This window comes from Lactuca virosa, chromosome 2 (assembly GCF_052849685.1).
Source record: "Lactuca virosa cultivar CGN04683 chromosome 2, Lactuca_virosa_CGN04683_v6, whole genome shotgun sequence".
In the NCBI taxonomy this organism is placed as follows: domain Eukaryota; kingdom Viridiplantae; phylum Streptophyta; class Magnoliopsida; order Asterales; family Asteraceae; genus Lactuca; species Lactuca virosa.
This window is the reverse complement of record NC_136427.1, coordinates 159618169-159642400: the sequence shown is the minus strand read 5'-3', so window position 1 is coordinate 159642400 and position 24232 is coordinate 159618169. Positions and strand designations below refer to the sequence as shown.

At 36.3% G+C, this 24232-nt stretch overlaps 1 protein-coding gene across 2 annotated transcripts; it reads left to right on the top strand.

The window, feature by feature from the left end:
- The first annotated feature begins 8773 nt into the window (after positions 1 to 8773).
- Positions 8774 to 10195, top strand: LOC145159664 (syntaxin-121-like). Of its 2 annotated transcripts, XM_079078688.1 has the most exons (2): positions 8774 to 8927; positions 9041 to 10195. In XM_079078688.1, exon 2 carries the CDS (start codon positions 9060 to 9062, stop codon positions 9891 to 9893), a length of 834 nt encoding a protein of 277 aa, XP_078934814.1. In that variant the 5' UTR covers positions 8774 to 8927; positions 9041 to 9059; the 3' UTR covers positions 9894 to 10195. The 2 variants fall into 2 exon arrangements, with proteins under 2 accessions (XP_078934814.1, XP_078934813.1); XM_079078687.1 differs by having other exon boundaries at positions 8775 to 10195.
- The last annotated feature ends 14037 nt before the right edge of the window (positions 10196 to 24232 follow it).

Here is a 24232-nt window from a genome sequence, read left to right as displayed (position 1 = left end):
CATTTTTGACATTTTAATTATTTTAATTATTTTTCTATTTTGTTGAAGAAGACCTAACCACCACCACCATACGTAATCTGCACCACCACCAGAAAATATAGCACCATCACCACCCCTCATCGGAAAATGGAGCCCCACCGCCACCGCCACCCCTCACTTCACCCCACCCACTCCTATGTTCAAAGCACATGCTTCACTAAATTTAAACAGAAACCACCACCTCATTCACCGAACTAGAAACCTATACTTAAACCACCATCGAACCAACCACATTTACTGTTAACACCACCACCAACCTCCATCGGAAAACCCAACTACAAATTAGGAAAGAATAATCAGGGAAAATCAAGAAGGAAGAATCAGGGCATGGCAATGTTTAATTCGAAATCAGCACATGATTTAGGGTTCTTAACCTGAACGCTGACAACGATAGAGATGGAGGAGGAGATGAGCGGCGGTTATGCAAATCTGATTTCAACGTAGAGTGTCTCATGTAAGGATTCGACAAGACCTTCTTTGTTGCCACCAACATCATCTTCTTCCCTGTCGACATCTGTCTATGCCCACCATCTCAAATAGTTTTAAATAGAAAAGCCATAAGCCCCTTTCTTCTTCGATTTCAAATGATTCAATCTCGATTTTTGAAAAGCCCCCTTCAGTGTGAGGTAAACAACCACGACATAGGGTGTTAGAACTACCTTTTTGTGTAAGATTGGAGCTCCATTTGGGGATTTCGTGTGTGTCTGCTGATACGAGAGAGAGGGGGCAAAAGAGACGGAAATTAAGGTTGGTGGTTGTTGGAAGATCGACGAAGATGAAGTCGTCATTACCACATGTGCGCTCCCATCTACACTCCTCCCGGTGGCCGGCGGAGGTGAAAGGGGACGTCGGTGGTGGTCCGACGACTTGGTTTCCTGAGAGGGAGAAGGAAAATGGAAACAGAAGGGAATAAGTAAGGAACATGTGGTTAGGAGGGGGAGGGGGGTATTTATTTTATTATTAATTTCTTTAATTCTAAACATTGGTAAACAAATAATAAAAATATAAAAAAGAAATTATTAAAGGCAAAATAGTCATTTTATGTGTTCAGGGTAGTGAAAAAACATAATACATGGACGACCCGGGTTAATTTTTGAAAATAGAGCTTAAACACACTTTTTGATATTTGTACGGGGTACGATTAGTATAATTTACTCTATATTTTTATTATTAATGATAAACACATGCTTTTTTCTAAAATAAAACTTAATGGAAACCTAGCGGTAGAGCAGTGTAATTTACACATGAGGTACAACTTTTGGACGGCACACCCATAATATTGTTAATGTTTCACGATTAAACTCTCAAATGGTCTTGAAAGGGTTTGGCCTAAGCCGCTTAATTAAATGATGTTGTTTACCATATTAAAAGAAAAAAATATAATATACCATAATCTCGGACGACTAAAGTAGTTTCAAAACTCCCTTTCCTGTTACAGTATATAATAACAAAAATGTTTCTAGAAGATCCAGACTCATCATTTATGTAACCAGGTTGAAATGTACCAAATGATTTAATTTTAAAAGATTAATTAGATACTAATCAAACCAAATGTTACCTTCTAATTGACTTAACCTACCTTCTAAGATTCTTTGAAAAAGTACACCTGACTATCTTTCAATATAATTGCTTTCTGTCAATGACACATTTCACACTTTCTAAGTATTTTGTTTCTTGAGGAAATTAATTGGGCAATTTCACAAATGTTTCACGAAGACCTTACTTTCTAGAAATAGTTTTACTTCATTTCCTCAACTATTTTTATGTTGGAAGTCCCCTTCAAGTATAGACTTAACATTTCAAGTCCCTAAATAATTACAAAACATTCAATACTATTCCTTCAAGGCAAGAACATGTGATCTTAATTTGTTTTACCTATTATCTCAAAACAAGTTCATTCGAAAGAGATAAAATCAGTATTTCTAATAACGATTTTTTTTTCTTTCATGTCCTCAAAAGCATGATCCATATGAGATAGATAAGATCTTTTAAAAAAAGTAAGAGCTCAGAAGCACTGAATTAATCTCTAACCAAACCATGATTTTAAAAACATTGTTGATATATGAAGAGAACATAAATTAATATTAAAGCATTAATTTGTTCAAGCATAAAACATGCAATGCTATAATAACAAAATTTGATTAAATTCTCATATGATTAATAAAAACCACCATAAATAAATTAAAGAATATTAAAACTAGCTAGGTTTGAGGGCAAATTCATTCTAATAGCAACCAACTTTTTCTGCTATTTAATTTTAGCAACACTCTTTTATTTTCATTTGAAAGAGAAAACAGTAACTTTATACCGTGTTGTTTGTAATTTTTATTTTATTTTTTTGGTTTTATTCGGTTAATGTCATTTTAGCCCTATAAATTTTTTGTGTTTGTTTTAAGAAATCTCTAATTTTTTTTTTCTTTTGTATCCTAGGGGCATAAAGTCGAAGGTTACCTATTAATAAGAGACATGGACTTGTAATTGCCGGTGTCCATTGACATGTCACCATTACTATTAATAAATTAAAAATGATAAAAGGAAAGTTACATCTCTCAAGTCAAACCCACGACCCAATACACGCTTCTGACATTCCCTTCTCTCAAAAAACGATCGCATCACTTATTCTCCTTCCGATCGCACAAAAAAAAAATTCAATAATCACTCTCTTTCCCTTGAATTGTTGTTGGTGGTGGTATGATGGTGATGAAGGTTGGTGTTCGTGATAGGTAGATGTTGAGCCATTTCTAAATGAAACCGAATTCAAGCATACACATGTAATCTATTAGTTGTTGGTTTTTAAGATCAATTTAAGGGCCAAATGAGAAACATAAATCAGGACTGTAGCTTCGATTTTCACAACATACTGGTGAAGAAAGGGGTTGGAGAAATCGATTCCGACATTGACATCCAAAAAGATATCGACTTTCAATCAATAAATAAAGAAAATTTTGGGGAAAGCAAGAAGACCAAAAGATGTCGACGACAACAATGGAAAACGAGGACAGATCATCATCTTTGCAAGTGAAGGTAAGGAAAGTGATAGGTATTATAGGTTACAAAAAAAATATGGAGGAAAAAACTTAAACCTAAGTTTACATGCAACTTATTGGATCTGAATTTTCTCTATTAATTTGCAACAAACAATTAAATATCAATAACCCTAGGAGTATTCTAGTATTTTCGAAATTCATAAAGGGTTTTAGGGTTTAAATATCGTTCGATTATTGTAGTAAATAATCAACAATTCCTTCTTAAACAAGCTTCAGAAAGCAAGCATCAGAAATCTCGTGCCTCTAAGGGTTTGTACCCAAACCCTAGCAATAGAAGACTTGAGAGGAGAGAGGAGGAAAGAAGGATTTTTCGGCTCTAAGGCTCTTAGAAGTGGTGTCCGAAAATAATGAATCTCATAATGGGTTTATATAGATGAGTAAAGAGTCTTGGATAAGGCAAGTTTTCTTAGATAACCCTTATCCATTTTCTTGCTCCTTAAGGCTTCAAGAAGCCCTAGGAACCTCCAAAACCGTTCCCCTCATGTGGGAAGGTTCTGGAATCCTTCAATGATCAACTTTTGGACAATGTCACCTTTCGTCCCTATACTTTTAATTAATCCAATTAATCCCAAAATTAATTCAAATTAATTTCTGATTAATTATTAATTAAATAATATTATTTCTAATTAATATATTGATCTCATAATATATTAATAAATAATTTATTACTATTTATTAATCTTATAATACACCAATCAACCTCTTTCTCCAAAAGATCATTTTGTCAAATACTAGTTTTGAGGGCAACCTAAAATGACTCTGCTTTTAATTCAAGTATATACTAATTTAGTTATTGGTTTGGACACTTAATCCAACAGAAAGTACATTACTCCTCCACCTATAAGATACTCTTGGTCGGGGAAGCTGATTTCTCCTTCTATTCGTGCTTGGCCAAAGCTTTTAACTTTGTCCGCAACACCGTCGCCACCACTTTTTTCTCACCACACATCGTTTCCATTGCATATTCTATAATTTCCCTATGTTGGGTTCGCCTTCCATGAAGACAATACCTGCCAAATCATGTGATACCTCGCTATGCTCTTGTAACTCTCTCTATCCAATGGAATTTGATATGTTTTGCTCTCAACATAGGTTGGACAAGGAGTTGGTGAAAGGTTTTCTAATGAATGCGAAAATTCTTCTAAAAAGGGAGAATGGTGGGATCCATGTGACATATAAGATTGGTGAGCCATATGCCAAATGAGATTTGGTAAAAGAAGCTAAGAAGAGGGTAGTGCTGGATTTCTCATGGTTAAAGTCTATGTGGATAGCCACATGGACATAAACATTGTCGACTAGATGCCAACTAAGAGGGGTAACCGGCTAACACCTTTATATTTGAAATAAAGATGTTTTAAACCATTTAAAATGGACTTTATTCCCTTAAAGTACAAAAATAATAATTTATTGACCTTTTAAACCAAATGTGGAAAATTTGTTGGGTTAAAATGACATTAACCTTATTCAAAATGTTTTCAACTTGTACTAAAAGTCTAAAATAAGGATTTTCTTTTATGTATGCCAAACTTGAGCTTTTTTGTGGATTTGGTACAAACCAAATTTGAAATGACTAATTTGCTCTTTTAATATTAATATTAATATTTTTATTTAATATTTTTTTATTAAAATAGATTAAACACCCCCACCCACCCACCCATATTTATCTCCTTATGTTCGCCTTCTTTACATCTCTCTCTCTCTCTCTCTCTCTCTCTAACACACATGCACGCAAACATAAATTGTGTTTCTTATTTTTCATTTTCATTTTCATTTTCTGACTAATATGCTTCTTCTTACCACCATTTTTCTTAAAAACTCTACAACTCAATAAAGCACACATACACAAACACATAGAGAAATTTAAGCTCATACACACACATACACACATACACTCTCCCTCTCTCTCTCTCTCTCTCTCTCTCTCTCTCTTTCTCCCCCTCTCTCTCTCCCTTTCTCTCTCACTAACCTTTGCGTTTTGCCCGATTTCGTGGTTATGAGGGGGGGGGGGGTTCACCTATGCTGATGATTCTAAACAACCCTTATGAAGTTGTGTCGGAAACCCTTGGTCACAACTGGTAAAAATTAGGTTAAGATGTGAATTCCTGAACAATATAATCTCCTTGTATAAGCCCAAAAACTCGATCCAATAAGCCAAATTCAATCATTTCGGGCCTGAGCCTAAGAATTCTCAACCCAAAACCCTTATTGGACCAATGCTTCCTTATTGGGCCGTGAATACCTTTCTTGGGTCATAGTGGACCCAATACTCCATCTTAGCATTATTTTAGGGCTAAAACACTATTAATGGGCCTTATTGGACCATGAGGAACTTATTTAAGACTTGTTTGGGCTAACACCCTCCATAGATCATTTAATGGGCCGAAAAACCTTATTTTAGCATTAATGGGCCACAATTTGTTATTGGATCTTCTATTTGGGCCAAAGATACACACATAGGCTTTAGTTGGGCCAAGAATTAATATTTCCGGATTAATAGAAAAAAGAGAAAGAAAACTTGCCACCTCATTATTACACCACAAGTTTCCAAGCTCTTATCCAACATGTCTCCATGTATAAGCTTTTGACCACCATGTTCCTAGGCAAGCATCCCATCAACCTTCAACAAGGTCAAACCCCCTCCCTTACCCCTTACTCACGGCCACAACACACACATACACACACATCTCACAAGTTCATTTTTCACTTACCTCACTCTAAAGAACAATCCTTCTTCTTCTCTTCAAAAATTTCGAGTTCATCACCATTAAAATCGGGTTCTAGGTTTCTTGGTAAGTTCTATGCTAAACTCAAGTGTTTTGCTTCATGTTTATGAAAACATCCCATTTACACACTTTTGTTGTGTGTTAAACTCTTAGAACCACCTCCATTTCGAGATCTCGCCAAAAAATCAAGTCAGGTTCAAAGTTTCATCTTCTTCTTGATCTACATCTCAAAAACCCCAAGGTGAGCTTCATACCCCCATATCTTTCGTATTTTTCATGTTTTCGGGGGGAGGATACAAATCAACTCTCGTTTAACCGTTGGATATTTGCATGCACCATTGTATTATGTGTTTAACTTTTAGATCTTTACTTGAACATGAAGTTTATCACTTAAATCTTCATAAAAACCATGAGAAAAGTATGTGTTGTCATATATATTACATATAAACTTGTAGATCTGGGATTATACACTCAACATAGCAAAAATAAGTGTTGTGTTCAAACATGTATAACCTAAACTCAAAAATGAGCTTTTAACAGAAACGTTTTGGTCTAATTATGGACTGTTTTGACCACCTTAATTATAATATTTTTCAAAACTGTTTTACATGAAAAAAAGTTCAGGTTTTTACCTTTAAAATGACTACTCGCACGCGTTCATATGATTTTTTTTTACAATTTTTGGTGTTTTTTACAAAACTGTCTATCATTTCAGGAATGATTTCGGACCAGTTAGTGAAGATGAACATTTTCACACTAGTTTCAGGACATTAAAAATCTTAATAAAAATTATGAATAAATTAGACTCATTTTACAAACTCTTAGAGTTTACGGATCTGAATTTCGACTTACGATGATTTTTCTATAATTTTTCTAAAAACAGGGACAGAAAGGTCAAAAACGAGAAATTATTTTTATCATGCTAAAAGCTCTTATACACGTGTTAGATGCAAGTTTGTATAACTTATATATACTTTCAAAACATCTAGACATGTCAACTTATATGTATTTAATATATATATATATATATATATATATATATATATATATATATATATATATATATATATATATATTCTTTCCTTTAGTGGGCCTGAAAAATTAATTTACATGTTTAGTGGGCCTTAGTGTCATTTTACATGCTTAGTGGGCCTTAGTGTCCTTTTGCATGTTTAGTGGGCCTTAGTGTCCTTTTGCATGTTTAGTGGGCCTTAGTGTCATTTTGCATGTTTAGTGGGCATTAGTGTCCTTTTACATGTTTAGTGGGCCTTAGTGTCATTTTACATGTTTAGTGGGCCTTAGTTGTCCTTTTACATGTATATTGGACCCGGGATATACATTCATATGAAATAATATACATGTTTAGTGGGCCTTAGTTGTCCACTTACATGTTTATTGGGCCTGGAATATACCTTATATGTTTTTCTTTCTTTTTCCGCGTAAATTCGATTAAGGATCTAGTGAGACGTGTCGGTTGACACCTATTGAGTGTACGATCGTAGCCTGTAGTTATAACCAGAGTCTCCTGGAGGGAGAGAGGGAGTTTGTATATAGATCTATACGGGGGTGACACCCTACACCTGAGTTGTTCGCTACCGTTAGACTAGGCCAATCTAGGGTGACAAAAACCTTATTCTATTCCGTCGGCGTCCAACAACGCTATGACAGGCGAAATTGTCATTATCTAGTATGGTTATAGCGACTCACTTAGAGGAATTAACGTTATAAAATTTACGGGAAACCTTCTTTTTGGATAAAACGGTAACTTATACGCGCTGGTACTCAACCTCGGGGGTTGAGATTCCAACATTTTCTTACAGAGACAACATCGGGTTATCTGGGATCATTCTCTTTCTATTTCTCGCAAACATTAACACACGTGCATTAATATAAGATCGGACACAAATATTTCAAACCATTTCTTTTTAGAAAATATCGGATTTTCTGGGAATGTTCGCTTCACTTTTGCAAACAAAAGATAACCTAGGACGGGCATGCATATATTCACAGTTTTAGAACGAGACTTACAAATTATTTTATAGAAAATATCGGATTTTCTGAAAACACTATGAGAACTACTCTAAACGAGTACAAAACAATTTTATACAAAAATGCTTATGAACTCACCAACTTTTTAGTTGACGCTTTTCAAAACGATTTGTATTCTCAAGGATCCAGTAGCAAGTAATAAGCTCGACTATGAGATCAAGTGATGCGACTTCAAGAAATTTTACTTTCTTACTTTTATGTAACTGATGAACAAGTTCAATATCTAAACTATGTAAGTGTGCATTTCCAATGTATGATGTTTGGTTGCTATGTTGCATTCATATTCAATTGTTATGATACTGTACATGAAGTCATCCGCCCCCGGACGTTTCCGTCGTCCCGGTTCGGGGGTGTGACACCCTTCTCTTGGCCAATCCTGAATCTTAATCCCAAGATTTGAACATGCGGCAATGAAATAGTAAGCAACATCTTCCACATGCTTTACCAAGTAAGCCATCAAGAAATGATTAGTGAGCCACCTCCGAATGTACCAAACCCTCCTCCGACCACCCGTAAATATTCACATAGATGATTACCATTATACATTAGGTTTCATATAATTTTTGTCTATTAATACAACATATTCGTAGTTAACCATAGTTGAATAACGAAAATTTTATCGCCTAAAATAAAAGAAAATGAAATATTGGTTACTACCTCAAGAAATTTCTTCTAAGTTTGCATTAGTTTTATCCTAAGAAGTATATCCACAAAAAATTAATTCAAGTTTTTCTAATAAGGAATAGTTTGTATATTCTTCTTGGAGGTGAAGTTTGAGTATAATAATGGAGGGACATAATATCGATATCATATTTCTAGAGGGGGTGGTAATAAAATTTTGCCTTAATCACATGTATGTAATATTTTTAATCAAATAATAATAACAAAGGTTTTGAAATTTTGACAATTGGCTCCGCCATTACTTTACGACTTGGTCTGCTACTTTCCGTGACACGGCCAGCCATCGATGAAGGCCACCGCGTATTTTAAAACTCTATCTTATAAAATCTCACTTGCCGACTCTAATTCTCCCCCAATCTCAATCAAAACTCTTGTTCTTCTAATCCGAGTAAGTCTTTGAGCGATTTACATTTCAGTTTTCGTTTTGAATTTGCATAATTTTGAACCGATCGACCTAAAATTCGAAATGAACGACCTACTCTCCGGATCTTTTTCCGGCAGCCGTGTCAGCGACATAGAGATGGGTAACGCCGCCACAACCGACGGCACAAACCTCGAGAAATTCTTCGGAGATGTGGAGGAGATCAAGGAAGAGCTAAAGGGTCTTGAAAATCTCCATAATCAACTGCAAGAATCAAATGAACAAAGCAAAAGCCTGTACAATGCTACTTCCATCAAAAACCTCCGGACGAAAATGGACAACGACGTCGCTTTATCTCTCAAAAAAGCGAAGCTCATCAAAACCCGTTTAGAGGCCCTTGATCGTTCCAGTGAAGCCAATCGGAACCTCCATGGCTGCGGTCCAGGAAGCTCCACCGACCGTACACGAATCTCCGTCGTTAACGGCCTTCGCAAGCAGCTTCAATCGTCCATGAAATCTTTCACCGACCTCCGTCTGAAAATGGCGTCCGAGCATCGTGAAACTGTCCAACGAAGGTACTACACAGTCACCGGAGAAAAACCCGACGAGGGTACAGTCGATAACCTGATCTCCACCGGAGAAAGTGAGACGTTTTTACAGAAAGCGATCCAGGAGCAAGGGAGAGGGCAGGTGATGGAAACAATATTGGAAATTCAAGAACGCCATGATGCAGTAACAGTGATAGAGAGGAATCTGAAGGAACTGCATCAAGTGTTTATGGACATGGCGGTGTTGGTGGAGAGCCAAGGAGAGCAGCTAGACGACATCGAGAGCCATGTTAATAGGGCGAACTCGTTTGTGAGAGGCGGTGCACAACAGTTGCAGGTGGCAAGAAAGACGCAGAAGAATACCAGGAAATGGACATGTTTTGGGATTCTTTTGTTGTTGATTATCATCGCCATTATCGTTCTCTCCATTAGGCCATGGAAGTAGGAGTGTTGTGAAGATGACTGCGATTGTTATACGTCAGTTGTATCGGATTCTGTTTGACCAATCTGGCGGCGAGTCATTTGTGAGCTTTCCGTTGATTGGTGTGGTCGTGTGGAGATGTTGAGGGTATCATTGTAATTAAACATGGGTGATGGGTTAGTGTTTTGTATTCGTAAGTTTACTTATTTGACGTATTATATTCTTTTCCAAAATATTTGTTTGTTTTGCTTGAAAAAAGTTGTCTATTTGTTTGTATATATCACGGTTTGGTATAAATTTATGAAGGGAAAAATGACTTAAAAGCATAGATATTTTCCATTTTGTATATATTTAGATATTGGATATTTAAAAAAAAAAACTTGTTATCTTGTAAATAATCAATTCTTATGATCGATAGATGTGAGTTTTGCTGGTTTCCGGTGTTCATGGCGGCTGCGACGAGACTCTGATCATCTTTTCCGACGAGTCTCCAAACACCCTGATTTTTCCGGCAAGTTATAACACATACAATCAAGGTTTCGATTTTCAGATCTAGAACACTCACATCACACTCAAAATTTGATTTTCATATTAAATACACATACATCACATCTGGGCTTTTAAAATACATTAGAAAAGCAGATAGGAGAGAAATTGTGATAAACATTAGAACTTTGTTTTCATCTTATCTTCATTAGAAATCATAATGAGCTCAGAAATTGGAATGAGCGCGAAAACAAACACATAAACAATTTATGGGTTTGAGCTTTGGGTTTGTGTTCGTTTTCTTCATCCTTTTATGGGTTTGTTCTTTAAACACATGCGTACACAAAACACTCCACATATGCAAATATGAACAGGATATCAGGCATACTGTTAACGCATCCCACTAAGAATACGTCAAACATATCGGGACCCACGTCTGATAAGCGTGGTAGTCAAAGATCGACATACGCCTAGCGCCGAGACCGCACCCTCGCCCTCGCGATCCCATGATTATTCCTTGGCGCCCATGCACTGAAGCCTTATTAGATACAAAACAGTATCAGTCGTCTCCTAGAGCGACAAGTGTAGTACTCAGGGTCACACTTACTGGGAGTTTTGCACCAACAACAGCTAACCACTAGTGGAGCACGATCCATCAATGAGACGCATGCACGTCCTATCGCCCAGCAGAGACCAAAAGGTATCGTTAGGACCTTGTCCCCACCATGACATGTATATTTAGAACCCTTCTCCTTCAGGAGAAAGGGGACCTCTCTCTCACTATTTTGCTAAATCTATACTCTCTCAACCAGACACTGACTTGACCGTCAGAGCTTCGTTCCGGGAGCCCCTACCAAATGACGATTGACAATATTTTTTTTCTGCTTTGTGATTCTCAGGCTTAACTCTATTGGGACAATACGAGGTGACGTTAAGTCTAGGGAACATATTGCAGCATCTGCCGCCATCTGGACGTGTACTCAGAGCTACATAACCTGTGAAACGACACTAGACTTCGTCAATGGTGGATAAAGATGTCACGCTACCAGATTACCGGCAAACCTAGTATACACATGTCGAAGCAACCCACGGACGGCTCTAGGTTCGCCCATGATGAATCACAATTTTCTCTTAGCGCGAGTGGCTTTGGCCCATAGTCTCGCGTCGGGGCATACATCCGACCCGTGACCTTGGTCATCCGTTACAACGATGTCCTCAACCATAACAGTCAACAGCGCCATCTGATCAACCAAAACCAAAACCAGTATGAAGAACGTCAAGCCGCAACAAAATTCAGGCGAAGACCGACAAAAGTGGGAAACCTTAACAATCAAAGGTCGCGAAACGAGCATACACGCTGTCACAAGAATGGCGTAGACGAGCTATCACGGAGAATCATAAACATCAACTTCTTGTCAACAAACTCACATCCCCACAACTGGGACCCCACGGTCCCGCTCCTCATTACAGGATGCATACACCATAAGCGGACCCACCGCGTCTACAGAGACAATGGCAGCAACACCGACATCTTGTACGAACACTACTTCAGGAAACTACCAACCTCCTGGAAAGAAGACCTAAAACCACCGACAGGGGGCCCATTGGTGGGCTTCACATGGCACAACCTATGGTCACTAGGCACCGTACAACTCCCCCCCCCCCCTCCCCACGCTAGTTAGCCATGATGGGTAAGAAAGTGTAACACGGGCAATCAAGTTCTATGTAATAAGCTACCAGACAGAACAAAACATCATATTGGGACGACCATCGTTGTTCCAACTACAACCAATACTGTCAACCTTCCACGGAACAGTTAAGTTTATCACATGTACGGGCTCAACCACAATCGTCACTAGCTTGTCATGTCGGAAAATCTGCCACCAAATCCTCATAGCCTCGGAGTTGGTTCGCACTACCAAAAAATCCAAGGAGGACCACCCAATGGAAAACCACATCATACACCTAGATCACCAGGAGCAAGGTGGTCTAATGGTGATCTCAACATGTGTGACACTAATATATCTCAATCTATCAAAGAGTCAAGTCAGAATACCGAACATACTTGGTTCCTTGACTGTGGATGCTCTAGACACATGATTGGTCTCAAATCCCTCTTAACAGATTTTATGGAGAAAGGTGGTCTGATGGTGGTTTTTGGTGACAATAGTGAAGGAGCTGTCATGTGCGTTAGAACATTTGAGTGCAGGTCGTTCAAATTGAAGAATGTATTCTAGGTCAAGGGTCAAAAAAGCAATCTTATCTCAATCACTCAACTTTGTGACGTTGGTTACAAGGTTCTCTTTGATTGCAATGAAGGAAAGGTTTTTTACTCTAAGAAAAAAAGTGTGCTCACTGCACTCAGGGACAACAACATTTATATGATTTGATTGTTCTTGTTTTTGACAATGCTACTTTATGACTTTACATTATGCTTTGCTATCTTAAAACTTCTGAATATAAGCTGCTAAAATTTTAGTTTACTATGATTTTATTTTGGTTCAAAAACTCTTTTTAACTTTTATTTTACCAAAGGAGTATACATTATACATTTTGCTACTAACATTGCCAATGTATGTTCTTCTCTCTCATCTTCTATATCTCAGGATCTTCTATTTTCATCTCAACATTAATCTTAACTGATTTGTTTCTCTGGAAAAGATCAGTGTATCATTCCTCCGTTGCAACATCTTCAGAGTAGAGCTAGTTAAAGCTGGCTCTTCATCTTTTCTTCATCGCCAACTGCTCACTCCCTGACACCGATGCTCACGTTGATTGACATGAAACATCCTGTTGATGAGGCCATATAGAAGAGAACTGTGACAAAATGTGTTCTTCTAGGCACATATCACTTCCTTCCTGGACATCCTATCTATGTTGCATTGGGATGAAGTGAAGTTAGGTGACATAACACGTCTAGTTTCCATAGACTATGTCAGTGCTATAACGATTCCCATCTGAAATCCAAAGACCTCTTCAACAAGACAGCCCTCCTCATCACTTCTATCATGGAGTAAAATGTATGAAACCTTCGAGTTTTGCCTTGGTGACTCTCATAACTCGAAGGTTACAAAGATTGGATCCTTTTAACTTGTTGGCTACAAAAACTGGTTCATGTTCTTCTCTTGTTCTTGGTGAACACGAAGCTTGGAATCAATCTGAAATACTTCAACGATTAAAGGCATTTTCTCTCTTTGGTTTTGTGAATTGTGTTTTATTTTGATATATATATATATATATATATATATATATATATATATATATATGATCTCTATGTTGGATTAGTGTCAAAGTCCATAACTATTTTGGTATGTACTTGACCCGATAGTGCATGGTCCTTTTGGGTTGCCTTCACCAAAGCAACTTGATAGGATGAATTATGGAGAGAAAGGATTAATTATGATTTATTAATATATTATGAGAATAATATATTAAAGGAGAAATCATATTGTTTAATTAATATTAGTCAAGAATTAATTGATAATTAATTTTGTGGCTAAAAGAGATTAATTAAACTTAAGGGACTGGAACTGTAATTATAAGATAATTGCATTTGGGCTATGGATCACCTTGGAATAATAGGTTGGACGAATTCTATGGGGAAACCCATTAGAAATCGCCCAAGGGATATTCTAAAAGGGTCCATGGGCTGCTTAGGGCTTAAGCAGTCAGATTAGGGTTTCCTAGTTGAAAACCCTAATAGCCTACATGTATATATAGTACCCTTAAGCCCCAAAAACGTGGCTAAGAGTTCCACTAGGGTTTCCACACGTTTTGGGCAGCCTCCTCTTTCCTTATTCTTCATCCTCTTGCTCTTGGTGTTTGTGAGCCATTAGAGGAGTGACACTTGTGACTCTAAGCTTTCTAAAGCCATTACAAGGAGGATTTGAGATTGTTATTGCTACATAACAATTAAGGTATGATCTAAACCCTAATTCATATGTTAATATTTATTATCACATGCTAGATCTAGGGTTTATAGTCTTGGATGAATGCATGTACAATAGAGAAACCTAGATCCAAGCATTAGGGTTTGCATGAGCACATAGGATGTTCTTATGGCCTAAACCCATCAGTGGTATCAGAGACTTGATTGGTTTCTATTGTATTGATGCCTTGGTTATTTGTTCAAGCTTCAAAATCGATTTTTTGGCTCCCTGACTGATGAACTCGGCGAGTTCCAATGTGGACTCGGCGAGTTGCTCCAACTCGGCGAGTCCATAGAGGAACTCGGCGAGTTCGAGCGTCAGTAAGAGCAGATTTCGGGATTTCTTGCTATTTTGCTTGAGGATACTTGCCTTAATTGTTTTGGGTCTTTAATATTCGAATTTTATCTTATATTTGAGAATATCCTTGATTAAACAAAAGATAATTACCAATTGATTAGATAATAACTTCCTTATATGATTAAAATTTAATTATTTGTATTAATTGGGTAACTTATCTTGCAAGAAATTGAAACTAGGTCAAATTTAGATAATCATTAAATTAATTGTTTAATTTAAATTATTTGCTATTTGATCCTTGTGTTTTTGAAATGTTTCAAATACTTACCCTCAAGTTTTGGAATTTAAATTTTGATTAAAATGTTTGATTTGAAATATTTAAATTCTAAACCCTAATGTTTTGAAATGTTTCAAAACTTGCCCTCAAGTTTTGGAATTTAAAAGTTGATTAAAAGTTTAATTTAGAAATGTTAGATTCTAAAACCCTAGTATTGTTTTTGAAAAGTTCAAATCACACCCTTATGGTTTTATTAAATTAATTAAGTGTATAATTAAAAGAGAGTTAATAAATCCATAGTGATATGGTTTACATTTAATTAAATTAAAAGTATGTTTTATTAAATTAGACCACCTAGTATTTTAAAAGTGTAAAATACACCCTATACTATATATAACATTAAAAGTCTAGTATTATATATATGTATGAGTAAACAGTCAGTCTTACCGTTAGTAGGTCTCATTCACGAAGCTAGTCTATAAGGGGTGTTTAAGGAAATTGCCTATAAAATGGCGATTGAATGGGTATCCACTCTTACCCACCGCACTCTTGACTAGTGGAGGGTCGTTAGCCGAACGGGTAGGATAGGGCAAACCCTTTCCATTAAAAGTATAATGAAGTATTAAGTAACTAAATGTCTTATACAAAATTCCCAATCTTAGTTACTTTAGACAAAAGTGAATTGATGCAATTCCATGAAATTACACTTTGTGCCCTTGCGAAGACATTAGTGGAGCGTGTGTGGCTAACCGACACACTAAATGGTACTAAGCAAAGGTAGCAAAGGGTGACTCATTGTTTGTCATAGTTCGGTGGAGCGTGTGTGGTTAACCGGCACATCGAATAGGTGACTGTAACATTGGGGGCACCATGTAAGTTTGCATGATTATTCACACCCTGTTTTATGATCCTCGGCATCCCAGTCACAAATCGAGGGGCATATCGAGATTTAAACATGCCATTGAAATGTTCAATGAATCTCAAAAGATCTAGGAATTTTCAATAAATTTAAAACTTAAATTTCTTTTTCGTTTTTCATGGTGGAAATTAGTGAATCGTCATTCACTTACCTTCAAATGTTCTGCAATTTGGGTTACGGCATCCCTCTCCCAAGTTGTAGAGTATTGTGTTGGGTCCTAGCCTTAATATCTCATTTGGGTGATTTATTAAGGACTCAATCAATCAACTAACTTGAATTTTTCTCCCGTTTTGTAGATGTCAAAGTATGACAACTATGGTCTTCCCAAATCCCGTGGAACAAGCTTTTCACATGACGATGATATTCCACGATTCGATAGAGGAACACGAGATCATGCTTCACTTCCTCCACCTCCTCCTATTGTTCTCCCTAACCCACAAGTTCAAAAGGTTGAAAAGTTCAAACTCACTCAAGCCCTTTTGGCAAGTAAACATGAAGAAGGAAAGTCAGTGTGTGCACACGTCCTAGAGATGAAGTCGCACATTGATAAGTTAAGAATGTTGGGGTCTGTTGTTTGTGAGGAGCTGGTTGTTGACTGGGTTCTTCAGTCACTTCCTGACTCATATAGTGAGTTCGTAAGAGAGTACTATATGATGAACCACGACGTAACCCTCATCGATCTCACCTATATGCTTATTGCTGCTGAATCAGCAATGATTTGGCGCACTGGAAAAGCAAAGTTGATTGGTGGATCTGCCTTCCAGACCTTTATGGATATAGACAATGGCAACGAAAGGCATGCCATGATCGAAAAGTTTGATCATAAGAGAAAGGCAAAGTCAGAAGTAGTTCCGTGTGTTGTTCCAAAAGAGTCAATTTGCTTTTATTGCCAAGAGAAGGGGCATTGGGGACGAAGCTGCCCTATTTACCTAAGAGATCTAAGAGATGGGAGAGTCAAAACGTATGGCTCTACTTTAGGTAAAATCCATTAACTAACTCTTTTAAGTTCCTATTCTAGATTCTTAATACATAATGTGATAAGATTACATTTCGATGTCTTGTAGGATCGAAGAAAAGAGAGGAATCTTAAGGGAAGAAGTGAGCGGAATCTAATCGTGAAGAAATGGATTTCGATCGCATTACTTGAAAATTAGAATCTTAAGCTACTACTTGGAGTTAGAATAGATTGCTTAGGAATATTTAACAACATAGTTTTTCAGTTGAATTGCATTGTAAGGACAAATTTTTCCGCAATAATATAAATTTTGATTTTATATTATTTATTTATCCTTGCAATGGCGTGTATAAAAAAAATTGATGTAAGTTTCTATTATTAGAAATAATGGATTTGATTCTTAATTATGTTATTTGTGGAAAGGTCAAGAATTTACCAAATAGGGAAAGTTTCTCATCGCCCAAGTTTCAATTGGACAGAAACTTGGAATCATACAACTTGGTTGCATGATGAATGAGAAATTTCATATTTGGAAATTAGACTAATTCATTGACAAAGTGTCAAGTGAAGAACTAGGAGATCGAGTACACAAGGTTGTGTGTTGATCAAGTCCACCACAAGAGTAACAAAGATATTCGTCATGATTTACTAAGGTTAAGTAAATATGATTATACTTATGAGATTAAGTGTAATTCTCAATTGATTGAAAGAGTTTCAATAAATAGCAGAACGAATAAGAAGAATCAAGTAGGCAGAAAGATAAAAGTTTCTCTATTCTTAGAAGAAGGGAGAGTACCTTTTTATTATGTTTTATGATAGGTCTTAATGATTAAGAACCATATCTCAATTGATCCTCTAAGTGAGTCTTAGTGCAATTGTATGTCTGAGAAGAGGAATCAAAAATTGAAGAAATGGTTAAATCAAGAAGTCAATCATACTTTGTTCCAAAACCAAGTCTTAGAGTTAAGATTGTGAATTGAGTGACAAGTCTTAAGAAGGTTTATAACATTCATCAAATGTGAAATTTGAAAAGGTTTTCTTATTCTTGCACAATTGGAAAGTTGTGATGTCTTGGATAAGACAAAGACCAACTAGGGCCAATTTAGTGAAGTGTTTTGTCTTGATAAAAACTACACTAACTCTTGAATATTTGTTTGTCGAGAAATGTTTATTGACAAAAGAATCTTATATGTCAAGGAGTCAGTGGGAGTCTTAATGGTCTTGAAAAGTTTCAAGAACTAATCGAGAATAAACCTTATCGATCATCACTAGCACACGACTTGAGGTTTACAACCTATCGTGTTGACATTATTTTGTTTCTGTGCCATTCCAATTAAGTTAATTATGCATGTGAGTTCTATGAGTTCTCATTTGAACGCATAAAAGGCAAGCACCTTGATCAATGAAAAGTACGTTGATATGAAATGGTGAGCTGCTTAACTACTTGGAAGACATGGTGGGCACTCGTGTTACCATAAGGCAAGAAATCAAGATTGAGAAAGTTCAGTCCATATGAGTTTGGATTTGTCGCAAACTTTGGTTTTGACAAATTCGCATGGATAGGAACACATACACCATTAAAATCTAAGTGTCATAAGATTCCCTCCTTCATGAAAATGACTGTGAGGAAATGCTTTCACTAAGAGAGATTTTAAGAAGATAGTGATTGTGAAATTGTATTCTCGAATTCTATTATGGTTACGACATCCCTTTCCATAATTCGATTGTGAGATTTGGCAATTAGTCTGGATTGTTTAGACACACATATGAGCTATCTAAGGCAAAGGTGTATAAGTTTAAGAAGCTTAGATAAAGGATTATCAAAGCATTAGGTATTAGAAATATGAACTTCAGAAATTCAATAAGTATTGTTTTCTGGAAGTTCAGTTGTTTTCTAAAACATGTCAAAGCTAGTGGGAGCATAAGTGTTATGCTTATATGATAATAATCATCATGATAGTGGGAGCATAAATGTTGTGCTTGTATGATTATTAAGGCAAGTATTGCAAGTTAGCAATATTAATTATAGAAAACAAGAGTCATACTTTGCAAAGTCGTAAGGGTTGAATAGTTGTTTTGCTATAATTAAGGGAGAGAATATTGTACTTCGTTTCAAAATCTAAAGCTTAGATTGAGAAATTTTAATAAATTTAGTCAAAGGATACATAGTGTGTTCTTAAATTTCGATTATGATTACGGCATCCCTCTTCATAGTTCGAATTGTAAGAACGAAACACATAAAATATTATGGCAGAAGATGGATAAAGCATCATATCTTTATGTAAGACATTATGCATCGTGTTCCATACGCTTCGGGTATAGGATCGATTGCAAGTGCTATAATATTTGACCATTCTAAAATTTTCAAAATGTCTAGCGCATTTAGACGGAAAAAGGACTAGAATCGGTTTTGACTAAAATAATTAAACAACTATCAAAGGACGATCCAAAGCTCGCTGAGGATTGGTCGCTTGTGAGTAGTTGGAAGTATGGTATTGGATGACATTATTATGAATAGATAAGATTCTATTAAGAATGAATTGTCATATGCCAAATATGGAAATGTTTCCATATTGGGAGTTAGATATTAAGAATCTATGTCTAGATTAGAAACTTTTATGCAAGAAGGATGTTCAAAGGAATGTACTTTGAGTGAGAGACATCATATCTATAGAATTGTTTCTGATAGAGATTGGCCGAGTCTTGATGATTTTGAGCTGTGACTTTACGAAAGAATCATTGCATAAAATGTTAGAATCTAGCATAAGTAACAAGAATTTGATATTCTTATACTTGTGATAAGGATTGGGAGTTGTGAAATGAATATGATTGGAAATGTGTTCATTTAATCTATTTCACAAAGAAAGGACCATAGGTAAACATTGTGTGCATGCTGAGAGCATGGGACAAGTGTAGTAATAATTCAAGTAAGAAGTTGATTACCCGAAATAACAAATAATGAGTAATCAATATGGTGATTAAATAAAATGTTTTATTTATACCCAGAGTTTGGGGCCATATGGGATTAGTATTATTCTTGTGTTTCACTTTGCATGTTTTGACTTCCTGAATAATTAAATTATTTCAGAATAATCAAATTATTCGAATGGTCCACAGTCGTTCATATGTTGGAAGTAGGTATGAATGAAGACTGTCATGAATTGGTTTGTAGATTGTCTAAATTATATTAGACATAAGCAAATGTTTGCTGCAACGTTCATGAGTGCTTATGAATATGATTTGAGCATTGGATTAAACCCACGCTCACTTGGATCACTTCATGGATTTTATCACGAGTGACTGGTGAGACGATAATATCTTATATTCTTGAAACCGAGATGTGTGAGTTGTATCTTGTGAGTCGGTTACACATTGATAATATGTAAACGCACCAGTAACTTGGTGTCATAAAACATATTGTTGTGTGTGATTCGGTAAGTGAGTGCAAGCAAGCATTGAATCAAAGTTTATCCGTTCTTTTTATCCAAAGTAGGATGAAAGCGATATCTGTGGGCCCCTCGATGATTTAGTGATGACAACTAAGCGCTTGGCCAAGCCGGGACTAATATGTGTTCAATTGTAGTCTGTTGTCAGTCGTCATAAATCGGAAATCGGGAAACAACACATAGACAGAGAGAATGATTTAAATCCATGTCTCAGTCTATACGATATCTAGAATGGAGGAATATATGATCCCTTATCTAAAGGACACGCTTCTGATAGGATCAGAGTTGACAGCGGTTTTTGAAAGCTACGATTGCAGATCAGGATCTGAAGTCATACGCAGAATAGTTATTAGACTTATCCAAGTGGGAGACTGTTGGATTAGTGTCTAAGTCCATAACTATTTTGGTATGTACTTGACCCGATGGTGCATGGTCCTTTTGGGTTGCCTTCGCCAAAGCAACTTGATAGGATGAATTATGGAGAGAAAGGATTAATTATGATTTATTAATATATTATGAGAATAATATATTAAAGGAGAAATCATATTGTTTAATTAATATTAGTCAAGAATTAAATGATAATTAATTTTGTGGCTAAAAGAGATTAATTAAACTTAAGGGGCTGGAACTGTAATTATAAGATAATTGCATTTGGGCTATGGATCACCTTGGAATAATAGGTTGGACGAATTCTATGGGGAAACCCATTAGAAATCGCCCAAGGGATATTCTAAAAGGGTTCATGGGCTGCTTAGGGCTTAAGCAGTCAGATTAGGGTTTCCTAGTTGAAAACCCTAATAGCCTACATGTATATATAGTACCCTTAAGCCCCAAAAACGTGGCTAAGAGTTCCACTAGGGTTTCCACACGTTTTGGGCAGCCTCCTCTTTCCTTATTCTTCATCCTCTTGCTCTTGGTGTTTGTGAGCCATTAGAGGAGTGACACTTGTGACTCTAAGCTTTCTAAAGCCATTACAAGGAGGATTTGAGATTGTTATTGCTACATAACAATTAACGTATGATCTAAACCCTAATTCATATGTTAATATTTATTATCACATGCTAGATCTAGGGTTTATAGTCTTGGATGAATGCATGTACAATAGAGAAACCTAGATCCAAGCATTAGGGTTTGCATGAGCACATAGGATGTTCTTATGGCCTAAACCCATCACTTTATTGCTAATTCTTTTATTGACAATGTTGAGGAACAGATTTCTCAAAAAAATGAAATTCATTTATGGCCCTTCAATTCAAAATATTTGATGAATCGGGTCTCTATCTTATTTCTAAAAAGGCTGTACAAATATCACTTTTACAATATTTCCTTGTTGTATTCTTATATTATTTATTATTTTGTCTTGTACCATTTTAAATGATTTGATGATGGCACTTCATAAGCCAAGTGTGTAACTATTGATAAACCATTGTCCCTAGAAGCATGCTACTATATGTGCCTAAATCTCTCTAAGTATCTCATTATCGAGACCATCTGTTGAGATGACATTAAGTCATCCCCTCACGCTGATTGTCTAGCATTGTCTAAACTCTAAAAGTGAGATTGCCTGGTCCAAATCAGAAAACTATAAAAAGGCATGAGTGTTTCTTTCTTTGGTTAATCATCTCTTACCTGACTTCGTCCCTGGAAGCATGATTCTCGTATGCAGCAAGTCTCATGTTCTACTGAAACATCGACCATAACCCAGCGGCTTACCTTTATTGCATAGTCATCAACGTACGAGGTTTTTGTCTGGTCCTTAAATGACAAAGGGTTATTCATGTCCTAGACCTCCTATTCTGTGGTATGACATGGTACCACTGAACGGACTGACAGTGAACTTCAAAGTTCTAGACTGCAACTAAACTCTATGATACAAAAGTTGAACCACTTCTTTTTAACGAGATGACATTGTTTATGATTCATGCTGATTCCACATCAATGTGACTGAAACACTCTATTCTCTCCTTCATTTCTTCTTTAAAGATTTATGATTCAGCGTAATGTACCATACGCTGATGAGAGCTTGAAAAATATGTGCCTATGGTTAAGCTAAAACACCACAGCTTATCACACACGCCATACTACTCTTGTCCTTTTCTTCTAATAAAAGTGATTAATGAGTCAGCATATGAAACCACACGCTAATGAAATCTCACAATATTATTTCAGTGAATGATAGTTCAAACCTATACAATCAAGTGGCATCACACTCACTGAATTACCAGCTGAAACTCTGATACACTGATTGCTTCCGCTAATGGATATTGCTGCTGATGCTATGTCTCACTGATATAATTTCCTTATCCCAACGGTAACGTTTGGATGATGACTAAAAGATTTATCAATATCTTGGGATACAAGATTTTTACGATGTCGATCTCTTTAATCATTGGTTGCGTAAAAGGGAAGACAATAATTTATAGATAAATTGGTAAAATTATCTCCTAAGTCACTTTCACAATTCATTCAAACAATTGATTTTCTCTCTCGGAGAAGGCTCTCTAAACCATCATCTTGATGGGTTTTGAGCATTCTAACACTTCCTAAGTGTACATGCAACCCTAATAACCTTGAATCTATGTTTTCTCTATATACATGCAAATTTCTTTTCAAGGTTATTTCCTAACTAGCATGGCATGGGGATTACATAGAACATAAAACTAGTAGAAATACATACCTTGTTGTTGCTTGGATTCCTTCAAGACTTTGTGAGCCTAGCACCCCAAATGTTGTGCCTCAAATGCTTCACACAACACCACAAGACTTGGAATAACTTGAGAGAATACTTCTAGCACTCAAAATCGGTTATGCCCTCTCTAGTAACTCTAGGTCACGATTTTGCTAGCGATAGGGTTCCTTTTATAGTGTTGTCACAATTAGGGTTTACAGATGAATGCCCTTAATTGTCATGACTCTTGATTTCTCATGACCCATGGGTTTGTAACTCCCATGGACTATCCATGGAGCTCCATATGGTTATAACCAAACCCATAAACCATGGATCATTAATCCACCATAAAAGAATTGATGATTGTCATAATCAACCCTATATATTTAATTAGTCTCACTTTGATCACCAAATTAATACTAGATTAATACTTGATCAATACTAATTAAATAATACTATTATTAATATATTAGAACTTATAATATATTAACAATCATAAGTGCCTTATTCTCTCATCTAGTCTATCCAAGTATTGCAATGCCATGCAACCCAAATGGACCATGCCGGGTCGGGTCAAGTACATACCAAATAAAGTTATGGACTTAGACACTATATCCAACAGTCTCCCACTTGGATAAGTCTAATAACTATATTTGCAAATATGACTTCAAAATCCGACTAGCAATCGTAGCTCTTTCAAAGTCTCTCGGAACTGAGATGATGATGATACGCCATTTAAGATAAGTGATCATATAATCCTCTGTTCTCATGATATCAGTCGGACAAACACATGGAACATGGTCTTACTTATTGTCCAGCATTTGTTTCTCGATCTCTGATTTGTTTCGACATAGAACTAAATTGAACACATCAATTAGGTTCTGACCGAGCCCGGTACATAGGTCAAAACCAAATCATCGAGGGGCCCAGATATCGCTTCTATTTCTAGAAGGAACAGATAAACTTCGACTGATATGCTTGTACTAACTACTTGTTGAATTATTCACAAAGGCACGTTTTATAACATCGAGTTACCAATGCGTTTTCGTAAAATCAATGAATAACCAACTCATAGTCAACAACTCATATCTCTAGGTTTGAAGATTCATATGATATTACCGTCTCACGATCACTCGAGATAAATTCCATGAAGTGATGTAAGTGAGCGTGGGTTGGATCCAATACTCAGCCCTTATGAGTACTCATGAATGTTGTAGCAACCATTGCATTGTCCAAAGCACTTTTAGACAAATCATACAAGCCAAATTCATGACAGTCTTAAATCAATACTTACTTCCAAAGTTTGATTGACTGTGGATGGTTTGAATAATAACATAATTATTCTGGAAGTAAAAACATGCAAAATTGAAACATAGTAAACAATCA